At 48.6% G+C, this 11,953-nt stretch overlaps 1 protein-coding gene across 1 annotated transcript; it reads right to left on the bottom strand.

Annotated features, from left to right (window-relative positions):
* Positions 1–2,648: 2,648 nt before the first annotated feature.
* Btg2 (BTG anti-proliferation factor 2) lies at positions 2,649–6,544 on the bottom strand. Its single transcript, XM_020184502.2, has 2 exons — positions 6,297–6,544; positions 2,649–5,143 (listed from the first exon to the last, which is right to left on the bottom strand). Exons 1-2 carry the CDS (start codon positions 6,436–6,438, stop codon positions 4,809–4,811), a joined length of 477 nt encoding a protein of 158 aa, XP_020040091.1. The 5' UTR covers positions 6,439–6,544; the 3' UTR covers positions 2,649–4,808.
* Between the last annotated feature and the right edge of the window lie 5,409 nt (positions 6,545–11,953).

The following is an 11,953-nucleotide window of genomic DNA, read 5'->3' on the forward strand; positions in this document are numbered from 1 at the left end:
TCCCCCAGCCTCAAGCTCTCTCTGTTGTGCCATTCTTTGTTGGGCCTGGGATGCTGGTGCTGGCCTGGAAGCCTGTACAATTGAGTCCTTGCTATCTTTCCTTACCAAAGGCTGCTAGAGAAGCCAGTGCCAGGCCCAAAGAAGTGGTTTCTTCCTCCCAGGGCTTGTTTGTGGCAGCCTCAAGGACTCCCCCACCCAAAACTCCTTATCAGAAGCCAGAATGGGCTCTTAATCTCCAGCTGCCAGAGCCTTGTCTACACTCTGGGGAGGTACATTATCATCCACAAACAGCTGACCAGCACAGATCTCCAGGCTGGCCCTATTTACCACATGTGGAAGCTGGAAGCAGAACAGACCAACCAATGCCAGTGCCTGAGTATAGGAAAGCCACCACCTGCTACTCTTCAAGGAGTTCCCAGTCAAAGCGTCTGTACCCCCAGCTAGCCAAGGGATACTCTCTGTCCCCACTGATACTAGTCAGATCTAAAATCAGTAACAACTTGCTTGATCACATATCCTCATAGTGTCAATCTTTTTTCTTTTTTTTTTTTTCATCAGCGGCACTGGGGTTTGAACTCGGGGCCTCATCCTTGTTAGGCAGGCGCTCTCTACCACTCTGCCAGCCCAGAACCTTCTCATGGAAATTGAAGAACTATTTGTCTACTAACAACCAAGAGCAACCCCAAGATGAATCTGCCATTCTATGATTTTCCTAACTTGAAGACAAAAAGGAGGGTGAGGTGTGCCCTCAATCCCTAGATAACCTTCTCTGGATTTTAGGTTTCTACTCAACAAGGAAATGTCCTTCAAGACTGGGACCCATTTGGGGAAACAAGAAGATACATGAGTCAGGCATGATGGTATATGCCTGTAATCCCAGCACTTGGAGTGTGAGACAGGAGGATCTTGAGTTTGAGGATAGCCTGGGTTACATAGCAAGACTCCCATCTCAAACAAAATAAAACAACAACAAAAATTAGATGCTCACTTTGAACAGAACACCCAAAAGAATAGCATACCATGATGGTCAAAAATTCCTAGATCCTAACCTTGTCTTTACATCCAAAAAAGTAGGTCCTTTAAAAAAGTTCCTAGGATATTTGTATTAAACACTATAAAGAAAACAGACCTATTCCTTTAAATAACACCCCTTTGCTAAATACCCAATTCTATTTATGATAGATACCCTGACCTCCCCACCCCTAGCCCTGCACCCGATCCCCATCACCCAATACAAATACATACACACAGCCCCCTGCTCTCCCAGCATACCTGGGCAAACCGCATGTTTGCTTATGAAGGTCATGAGGCATGAAATGACCATGGGGTGCCACCGGTCACGAATCAAATGCTTAAATTTAAAAGTACAGCTCAGCTTTGACCAAGAACTAACCCAGATTGAAAAATGTGCCCATGACCTCAGTCGGTATCAGAACCTTAAGAATCCCAAAGGCAGGGATGATAGACTGTTCATTTCCTTCCACAGACTCTAGTCATATGGCCAAAGGGAGTTATAAGTGATAGCCAGCCTTGCATTCTCACACCTGTGTGTGCTGTCAGAGTAGATCTTTGGCTAACTTGTGGTATTGGCATTCAGTCACACATTTGGCTCCTGTGCATAGATTCTGAGGCCCACCTGCTCTTGTCTAAGAAGGCAAGAATGTCAGGTAGCAAATGCAGACGCAGAGATGATAACTTTTCTAAGAAATGCAGACAATCCTGTCCCCACCTGAGAAGGGGTTCATTATCCCCTTTCACCACCCTGGCCTATGAAAGACAGGATTTATATTTATCACTTTTAATATTTACAGTGCCTAGCACTTACTGGGGTTGTGCCCCTGGACCTCATGCAGGTACCAGAACTCCTGGATGCTCAGGTCCCTTACGTAAAATGACGTGTTATCTGCATGCCCTCCCATATGCTGTAAGTAATCTCTTCACTTCTTATAGTACCTAAGACAATGTGCATGCCTTGGAAACAGTTATTTGCATGTTCCATAGTACAGTATATATACTATATAGCATAACCATGCTATTCTGAATGATTTAGGAATGACACGGAAAAGTCTTACATGTTCAGGACACAGGCATGCATCAGCGGTCTGATTACATGGGACATGAAGTGTATGTGAAGCTCAAGTTTGAAACAACGAGCACTAGGGAAACTGAGGACCTGTGAAATGCCACAAGGCAACAACAGGTGTGCCTGCACAGCACTACTCCACATGGACTCAGTGCACCCCCGCAGGTGCAAATCCAAGTTCTGCTTTACTTTTGTCTTCCTAATCTCAAACCAGGGTTAGGCTGGTTGAGTCCATGATGTGGAACGCCCACATTCAGAGGACCAACAGTAGCAGCTGTTGAGTGAATGAGTGAGTGTACTAAGGAATGTTCAGACTAGAAAAACCTAGCTACTTTTTTTTTTTTTAAAGGAACTCTTACAATATGCATGAAAGGAGGGAAGTAAAGAGCTACTTCCAGAGGGGAAGCTTCCAAATGGCTCCGCTCACCTAGGTTTTCTTTGATATCTACATGCTACAGATTGTCTGAGTGCAAGAGAAATAGTACAAAACGCAAAGAAAGGACTGTATCTGAAAGGAAAATGCAAATGAGTAGTATGGAAGTTTACCTTCCCTACACCAAAAGACTTCATCTGCTACATTTTTATTAAAGTAACAAAAGTACATTTGTCCGTAAAGCTGTACATTCTTCCATATAAAAACACTATTATACAATTAGTAACCTTTGTCTTTGCTGTCAGAATAGCTTACAAACGTACTACTATTATTTATTTTTACGCAATAGGAGACAGTCCTGCTCAACAGTCCAGCTCTGGGGGTTTTGTTGTAGTTTTTGTTTTGTTTTGTTTTTTAAAGTGAACATCAACAAGAAGAGAAGAGGACAGATTAAGTGTGAGACCAGGAGGCTGCTTCTAGGAGGGCAGGGACCTGTTTGCAGACATGATGCAAGAACACAATCTGCATTGATTCACAGCTTTGTTTCCACCCACAGGCCAGAAAACAGCTGCTGGATCTGTGGGCCCAGAGTTAACTTTAAAGCAATAAAAGACCAAGCAGGGTCTGGGAAGGCAGCAGGAAACCAGAGTGAAGAGCAGAAATGGGTAGGGAGAGCGTTTGGTAAATAGCACCTTTGAGACAAAACTGAGTAGTTAAGAAAGTGAGGAAAGGGGCAACGGGGGAGGAACATGAATGGGGTAGAGGAATGGGGTGGGGGTCCTCATTGAGGGGCAGCAGCAGGAGGGAAACCAGGTGACCAGATGCTCTAGCTCTGTCCTTTTTAAGGTGATTCGGTTCGGGGAACTCTAGGCCTTCTGAAGACTCTCACCAGTGTCACTGAGAAACTGAAGGAAAAGGGACTTCTCCGTGTTCTTTTGCATTTTTCTCTAACCCAGAATAGTAAATATTGCACAAGTCTATAGACAAATTTGGATTTTACTGAGAGAGACAGCAACCTCTCCCACAGGTGCTCTGAGCACCAGGGAGAAAAAAAAAAAAACAGTGCCCAAGGTTTGGCTTAGTGTTAGCCCTACAAGAATACCAAGTAGTCCTGCAGAGCATGGGGTAGGCACCTTCCCCTGCAACCCAGGAAGACCCATAAGGCTGACCAATCAGCCAGAAACCCCAGGATATGAGGGAGATGGTTCCCAAAACCCACTAGGGCAGTAGGAAATCCTGGGAGCTAGTCCTCCAGAGCCTTCTGGGACCCCAGGGGACATATTGCACAGTGATTGAGAAATCTTGTCTTAGAAGACAGGGTAGCTCCTTGACCCAATCAAAGGGGAGAAGCCAGGGGAGGGCTAGGAGTGTTGTGCTTTTGAAAAGAAGGCAGTAAAAGAACCTGGAGTTCCCTATAGCTTTTGAGCCACCTCTCAAAGGAATAATGGTAGCAGCATCAGGACTTTCATGTGGTTCCCAAAAGAAGGGTTTTAGCCAAAAAACAACCCCAGGGGATACTCTTTGGGTCCCAAAATTCCATTGCAAATCACCCCCAAATTACTTGCCACACATACACACAAAGCAGCATATAGCAAAGCAAAGGTTTTGTACAGAGTTCCCCCTCTGACCTAGCCCCAAAGACCTCCAACCCATCCCCCAAAAGCTTTAGATTCCTGGCTAGGAAGCAACTTCTACAGGCCCCTGAGGGTAGAATTAGAAATAAGATATGATTTCAAAAAAAGCTGCTTAGATCAGAAGGAATAGGAGAGGCCTTTCACTCAGTCCAGGAGCTCATCAGAAAAATAAAAAAGATTAGGCCATATAGCATTAAATCAAGTCCAGGCTTGAATGCCCCAGAGTAAGGGAGGAGCCAGTCACGTCAAGCAGGTGTCCTGGCTGGGAGAGAGTGACCTCGCCTCTCTTTCTCTCCCCCTACATCCAGGGCAGATCCTGACACCTCTCATTCACAGTTGCTAATCTTGCTTACTCCCTCTCACAATCTCCTGGGGTGCCAGCCAAGCTTTCCCCACTTCACCTAGGCTAGGCTGACCCCTCACCCCCACCCACTCCTCTAGGCAGACACTGGCTCACAGACTCAAGCACTTAACAGTTCTCTCCAAAGGCACCTGGGGAGGCCACTTCCAAGCAGCTCCCTTGAAGGATTTTTTAGTTTAAAAAAATCTTTTGGTTTTTTTTTTTCTCCTCTTTTCTTAAAAAAAAATAATATATATATATATATATATATAAATAGCTCTTCATTTAAAAATACAGTTCCCCAGGTTGAGGTATGCGGTGGCCTGTTGTCACGGCAGCATGAGTACAGTAGAGTGCCAGGGTGGGGGTGGCAGTGATCTAGCTGGACACTGCCATCACGTAGTTTTTTGAGGGACTTCTCCTGCCTAACATCATCTGATTCTTGCAGGTAAGGAGCCCGTAGGAAGGGGCCACGGGGGCCTCCTCGTACAGAACACAGATGGAGCCGTCCTCCCCTATGCGGTAGGACACTTCATAGGGGTCCACCCACAGGGTCAGCTCGCTAGGCAGCAGCTGGTGTAGCTGGGGCTGGCTGAGTCCGATCTGGCTGGCCACCTTGCTGATGATGGGGTCCATCTTGTGGTTGATTCGGATACAGCGGTAGCCAGAGCCCTTGGACGGCTTTTCAGGAAACCAGTGGTGTTTGTAGTGCTCTGTGGAAAAAAGACAAGGGGGAGATGCCTGGTTAGAAAGCCACTATGGATGTAACCACAAGCAGAGGACATATGTGTGTGTGTGTGTGTGTGTGTGTGTGTGTGTGTGTGTGTGTTAGATAGGAAATGGTAGCACAGCTCTGGGGGAGTCTCCAGTATTCAACTCTATTGCTTTTGGCACATTCCCAGCTTATAGAAGGAAGGGTGTGAGTTGGGCTGGCATGTCCAGGCAGGGCCTCTGGAGACCTGGAAGCTGGTTTCAAAGCCAGAAAGCTGCCAACATTGTCGGGTCGCAGAGCCTCCCACCCTGTGCCCAGTGGCCCCCTGACTCCTTCAGAAGAGTCAGAGGTCCCTAGCAAGGCTAAGGGACTACAAAACTGGGTTTGTTGTTCCTCTGAAGGCCGATCTGTGCGGGCACGTTCAGAGATGGCTATCGCTGGCTGCCATCTCAACCAGCTTAGTCAACCGCCAGTCAACCAGCTTAGAAACAGCTGGGAGACAGGTCTCACTCCAGCAAGCTGGCTGCTTATCTCTGGTCAGCCTCCGAGTCTCACGCTCCGCCTCCCCCACACGCAGGCCCCCAGCACGGTCACTAGCGACAAGGGCTCTCTTCCGTACCACAATAGGTGGCAGATGGCTAAGAGGAACCAAAGAGAATAAATACAAAAGAAGCCCAGGGTCCAACTTCGACAGAGTGAGCAACGGCACGCTGGCCAGGCACAGCCGCCGGCCTGCACCGCCGCGAGAACCAAGCCTGGGACTCCAAGTTGTTGTGGAGGCTCCAAGGCGCATAAGGACCCCTCCTCGGTCTGCCAGGCTTTGTCTCCTGGGTCCAGTAAAGGAGATGAGTCGGCACTCAAGACCCCAAGTAGCCCTTTTCTGGAGTATAAGCCGAGGCACTCAAGGACAAGAGTTTGCGCCTCCAGGAGAGTGCAGCGGGGCGCTCCATCGAACCAGCAGGGACGGAAACCCGAGCACAGAACAGGAGAGGGGAGATCTGGCCCAGGGAACAAGAGATCGTGGGCTGGCGTGGGGGATAGGAGGAGGGCAAATGAGTCTCGGAGCTGTTCGCATGGGGGATCCTGCCCTAGAAGGAGGAGGAAAGACGCCCCAGACCATGAGGGGACCGCGCCGGGACCTCGGCTGTGCTCACCTGTTAGCGCCTCCTGGAGCGCCCCGCTGAACACCTTAAGTCTCTGCTCGCTCACGCAACCCCGGGTTCGCAGAAGGCTAGAGAGGAAGCCCACGGCGGCAGCGATCTCCGGGAGCATGTCGGTTCTTTTCCCGTGGCTCATGTTGTGTGCGGCTTCGGGAGCAGGGAGCGCTCTCCCGTGAGACGCGGCTATTAGCAAGACTCCAGTCGTCCAGCTGCAGCTCGAGTTCTGCCCGGACTTTCCCCCCGGCAGCCCCTTTCATACTGTTCGACGGGGGCGGGGGAGCCAGTGGCGGCGCCCATTGGCTGAGATCAGCGGATGAGGGCGGGGCCCGCAGCCTCCCCGCCCCGCGCGCCCGCTCCTCCCCCGCCTTGGCCCTCCGCACCTCCCCCGCCTCCCGGGCGCTGAGGTCATCGCCTGCTGACGTCAGTGCTGGGAACCCGCGCTGGGCTCGGGAGTCAAGGGAGGCTGGCGGGGAAAGCGATTCGCCTGGCTGAGCGAAAGAGCGCGCGCGGAGCGCTCCACTCTGGGCATGCCCGGACCTCGCCTCTCCTCCCATCCAAGGCTGGGGTGACTGCCACCTTCTCTAGGAAGCCTTCGCTGATGATGCTCCCTCTTCCAAGCGGCTCCTTTTGGTGGTTGGGCAATAGGGACTGTATTATATTTACTTCCATAAATAATAACCTCACCTCCTTCACAAGTTCTGCTGTTTCCTCTTCAGCAATTGCTTAAAAACATCCAACTCTAGTCGGTGCTTTGAGGAGAAAGGAGTGTTGCAAGATTTATCTGTCCCCTCGGGTTATTTTTCCAGTCCTCACTTTCCTTTAAATGGCAAAAAAAAAAAAAGTTTAGTAAGTAGCAAGCTTTGAACTATACAAAGTTTTCCATCCACTCCCCCTCCCTTTCCCTGATTTCTCTTCCTTCCTCCTGTGGACCAAAGCGTTTGTAAACATGACCAGGGGAAAGGATCCAGCCTCAGGCCTCCTGTCCTACACTCAGGGCCTGGCACCTTCCCAGCACTCCGTAGATGCCTGCTGCATGGAGCCAACTTCTAACCCACACCCCAGAGCCTAGCACATGGCTTGGTTCGTGTTCGTTCAATGAATTCCTATTTTCCTTGACCTCTGAGTTCCTCTGGTCACTTCTGGAAGCAATCCCTGGTCCTTCTCCCTGACCCAGTGCCCCAGTCTTCGCCACCCCATTCCCTGCTGGGCCACCCCTGGATCCATCCCATCCTGCTTCCCACACAAGTCTTTCCCCTTCCCTTTTCTCTCCACTTTCCTCAGAAGGATCCTGTTCAAACAGTCCCTTTTGATGCTTATTTTTCTATTGTAGACTTTCACATGTGCACAGTCCTTCCTGTCCTTCCTTCCATCCTCCTTCCCCATGCTCTATCCCTCCCCATGAAAGCCCAGCTAAGGAAAAATGGTCCCCTTTCCTGATCTTCATTTCTATATCATTTTCCCAATCACTTCATCCAGAGGCTCCCCTGGTACCTTGCTCCTCAGATCCAGTCTTCAAAGCAGTCACATCTTCATACCTAGATGATTGCTGGGGACTCTGTCCAGTCCTATCCCTAAGCCACTCTCCCCACCATTCAGAGAGTATTATATCCACTGAGACAACCCCTCCCCTCTGTGTCTACTAGATTAAATCTGCACTCCTTTGCCCAATAATGAAGACCTTTCATAATTTAGCCCTTTTTTAATGGTCTCCATTCCATACACACCTGAACATGTATGCACCATGGCTCATACAGATATGTCACTGCCACCTTCCCAGCAATCTTAACCCTGCACATTCTTGAAGACACGGCTGCAGCTTGGCCTTCCACCTTAAAAACCTATACTAACCATTCTCCCAAATTTATGCCAGCCATGCCGTCCACTGGGCACTTAGAACCTATAACATGGTATCATTATGACCTTCTTAGAGGCCGACATTCTGTCCCAATGACAGTTTGCAAGTTACTCAGAAACAGATTACTATGCTCATATGTTCTACATTTTCAGGGCAATTCAGATTTCAGATATTCTTCTCTATTGCTTCATACAACTAATCAAAGTGCCCTGAATTCTTGTGATCTGGTGTTCAACACATGCCTTAGCTGGCTTTGTCACCATCCCCTCTCCTCATTGAGGAGGAAAAAATTACAAGAAATAGGGATGACCATGGGGAAAATATAGTCTAGAGATGCATCAAACCAAAGAGACCACATGTCAGCAAGACCAGAACTGACCAAGGTCAACCACCAAGGAAATCAGAGAAATAGGTCAAAGTATAGACAGCCACTTAGGGCTGTTCAGAGCCCAGATCTGAACACACTTAACATCTTTCTTTGTGTTGTCTTTGACGGGGGTCTGGTGTTCTGGCCCTGACCTCCTACAACCAGAATTGATTAAAAAAAAAAAAAGTTTTTTGACCAACCGTCACCTGTTTTTCTGCCCAAGGAAATAGAACTGCTGTCCTTACGTAAATTTCTGCATCACTCACCATGTCACACAGTGAGTTCTCAGTAGAGCCAGGACTGGACAATCTTTGCTGATTTATGACCCTCCTGTCATCAGGCCCCAGAGCTTCTAGACTATGGCCACTGTCATAACCCAGGTCCCACATGGGTCCTGGGAGCTGTCACTCCTCATGATGATGCAGCAAATGGAGGGACCAAATGTGGTGACAGGAGCAGGGAGGCCACAACCTCTGTTTTCTCCTTCACCCAGGTGTGTGTCTCAGCCTCCTCACCTGAGTGTCTGAACTTTAAGCCATAAGAGCCACCAGGCAATCCCCTACTTTCTCATCCTCCTTTCTTTCTGTCCCCACACCTAGGAAGGGGAAGTTTAATTATCTCATGCTCAAAGTGCTCAAGACACTATGCTTATCATTGTGCCCAATTTGGGATTTAGGTTCCCAAATCAATTTCTTGTAAGACCACATACATTATAGTAGTCCCAAAACTTCCTAAGAGTTCTTCTAAAATTGATAGGAACAGGACCCTTAGAAGCTCAGAAGTCAAGATTAAATTAACCTCCTTTTCCTTCAGACTGTCACCCAGAGCCTCTCTCTCCTTGGTAGAGTCAAGACAATTTTAGACATCAGGGCAAGATCAATGGTCCCTCTCTCCCTCCCTTCTCTTCTGCCTGCCCTTCCTGTCCCTCCTTTTTCTTCTCTTTCTGCCTCCACCCCCACCCCCAGGGCCCCCCTGAGTTGAATTTTAAACTTTAAATGCTGACATGCTGTGCTGACCTGTGGCCCCCACCCACTGAAGAGTAGCCTGGGTGGTGGGAGGGGTGGGGGTAAGTGTTTAGTCTCTGCCAGAAACTTCAGTACAATGTGACCTCTGATTCACTGTCTCCTCTGGTCCTAGTCCCCCTCTCACCCACTTGCTGAAGAGTGACCATTCACCTCAGGTCAAATTCCCACCTGAAGCTCTGCCCCTGCCATGGGAGTAGTCAGGGACACTCGCTCCCCAGTCAAGAGCAATCAGACCATTGTATGTGACTTCTGTGGACCTGTGGAGACTTGGCTTGGTTGCCAAGGTTACCTTCTGTCTCCTTTCTCCCCTCAGCCTTTCTGACCACGAGTGGAAACCTGAGGTGGAGGAGGCAGATCTGCAGGCAGAGGCTGGGAAGATATATTCTGGGAGGGTGACATCTGCTCCCTCCTACATGGAGCCATGTTGACTCTGTTAGTCGCTGTGTCTCGGTGAGGGTAGGAGAGTGGTGTATATATTTGAGTGAGTGTACGTACTACAGGGAGGAGGGACTACGGATACAGTTTGAAAATGCTTCTGTGCACCTGTCCTGGTATCTAGAGCCCATTCTGTGAGGGAGGCCTTAGTGGAGAGTGTATTTGGTGGAGTGTGGCTGCTGCAGGTGTGGGTTTGATCTTTCCTCTCTCAGACATCTCTGGTGACAACCTTGCTGAGCTGCCCGGACAGACAAAACGCATCACCCAGGGAGCACCAGATGCCTCTTCCTCACTTCCTAACCAGGGTAAAAACACTGCCAAGTACACCCACAGTTCTTTGCAAGAGGACCTCTCTTAGGGATCCCCATCTTCTTCTCTCAAAGCTGCACCCAAACTCAGCACCAGGCCACCAGTCTGGGAATTTCTTGACATTCAGTAACAGGAATGAAGAGCAGAAGAAAATGACCTTGTCTCCAAAACCTGCTCGTGAGAACCACAGAAATACAGGGATGTTAGCTATTTTGAGATTTCTGTCTTGAAACCTCTTTCTTCCACCTGAAAGTGAACTGAGAGCCAGACAGAAATAGTGTATGCAAAGATAATGAAGTATGTAGAAAACTACCCACCTGGACTCAAGGAAAGCCTGGTGAAATACAATCAGGTTTCCACCAAGTTCAAGCCCCAGCCAGCCGTTGGAAGCTCATACCTTAATCCTAGCTACTTGGGAGGCTGAGAGCTGGAGGGTTGAGGTTTGAGGCCAGCCCGGGGAAATAGTTTGTGAGATCCCCACCTCCAAAGTAACCAGAGCAAAATGGACTGGAGGTGTGGCTCAAGTGGTAGAGCTCCTGCTTTGAAAGCGTGAAGCCCTGAGTTCAAACAAACAAAAGTCCGAGCTGTACCAAAAGCGTGGATGTTGATCGACAGAACTTTCTGATAGGAGAGTGAGCCTTTAGATACACTAACTAGATGCCTGGTGCCAGTGGTAGAGCACCTACCTAGCAAGTGCAAGACCCTGAGTTCAAACTCCAGTGCCAACAAAATAATAGTAATTATAATAAATTAAAAAACAACAACAACAAGATGCCTGCTCCAGTCAGGCACAGGGCATCTTCACAGCAAGGGATGAAAATGGCCACTGGCCAATGGGGTGGGTGGTCAGATAAAGGCTACAAACTCCTCCCCGAGGCTTGGCAAACCTGGGAAATATCAGGACCTCAGACACTGCCCACAGGATTTCCAAGGGGCCGAACACAAATGCTGTGACAGACACAGGCTTCCCTTTCTTGTAAGACCAAATGCGTGAACGCAGTCCCAATTATCTTTGAAATTTCCTGAAACTGCCCTCTGATTGGCAGGACCAGGATCCTTACAAGCTCAGAAGTCAAGATTTCACTCCTTTTCCCTGTGCACTTCTTTTCTTGGTAGAGCCAAATGTATACTTTAGACATCATTCATGTATTTCTGCCAGGCTGGCATTCTGGGAGCCTCACTAAGCCCTGCGCTGGAATGGGAATCTACAAGGGTCATTATTCCCCAACAGTGCAGCGCACTGAATTTCTCTCAGTTGACTCAACCCTCTTTCCTAAATCCCATCTGTGTGGCTGAGATGTCACAATTTGGGAGCCTGAAAGGCGGAGCAGAGTGTAGATAGATATCATTTGGTCCACAAAGTGTTTGAACATTTTAAAATTAGTTGCCAATACTCAATATTAGGAAGTATCATCATTAAAATCTAGAATAAAAACCAGAATATCTGTTAATGCTTGTCCCACATTCCTGTTTGGCAATGACTGGTCCCTAAGATAGGGAGTGTGTCCTCCATTGGGCTACAGTCCCCACTACTCTCTATTGCCTTCCTGGTGAGGCCAAGTGGTGGTTGCCATTTACTATGGATGGATGCTAGGGTTGTCCCACTCACCACTTCTAACCCCAGCTTTGTTACCGAGCTCCTAACTTTTTTCCCAGTGAA

This window comes from Castor canadensis, chromosome 11 (genome assembly GCF_047511655.1).
Source record: "Castor canadensis chromosome 11, mCasCan1.hap1v2, whole genome shotgun sequence".
NCBI classification, from domain to species: domain Eukaryota; kingdom Metazoa; phylum Chordata; class Mammalia; order Rodentia; family Castoridae; genus Castor; species Castor canadensis.

Excerpts from the sequence above, each read along its gene's own strand:
- Btg2 (XM_020184502.2), bottom strand. The coding sequence starts at position 6,438 with ATGAGCCACGGGAAAAGAACCGACATGCTCCCGGAGATCGCTGCCGCC. Across the intron at positions 5,144-6,296 it reads GCTCCAGGAGGCGCTAACAG|AGCACTACAAACACCACTGG; the intron begins GTGAGCACAGCC and ends TTTTTTCCACAG.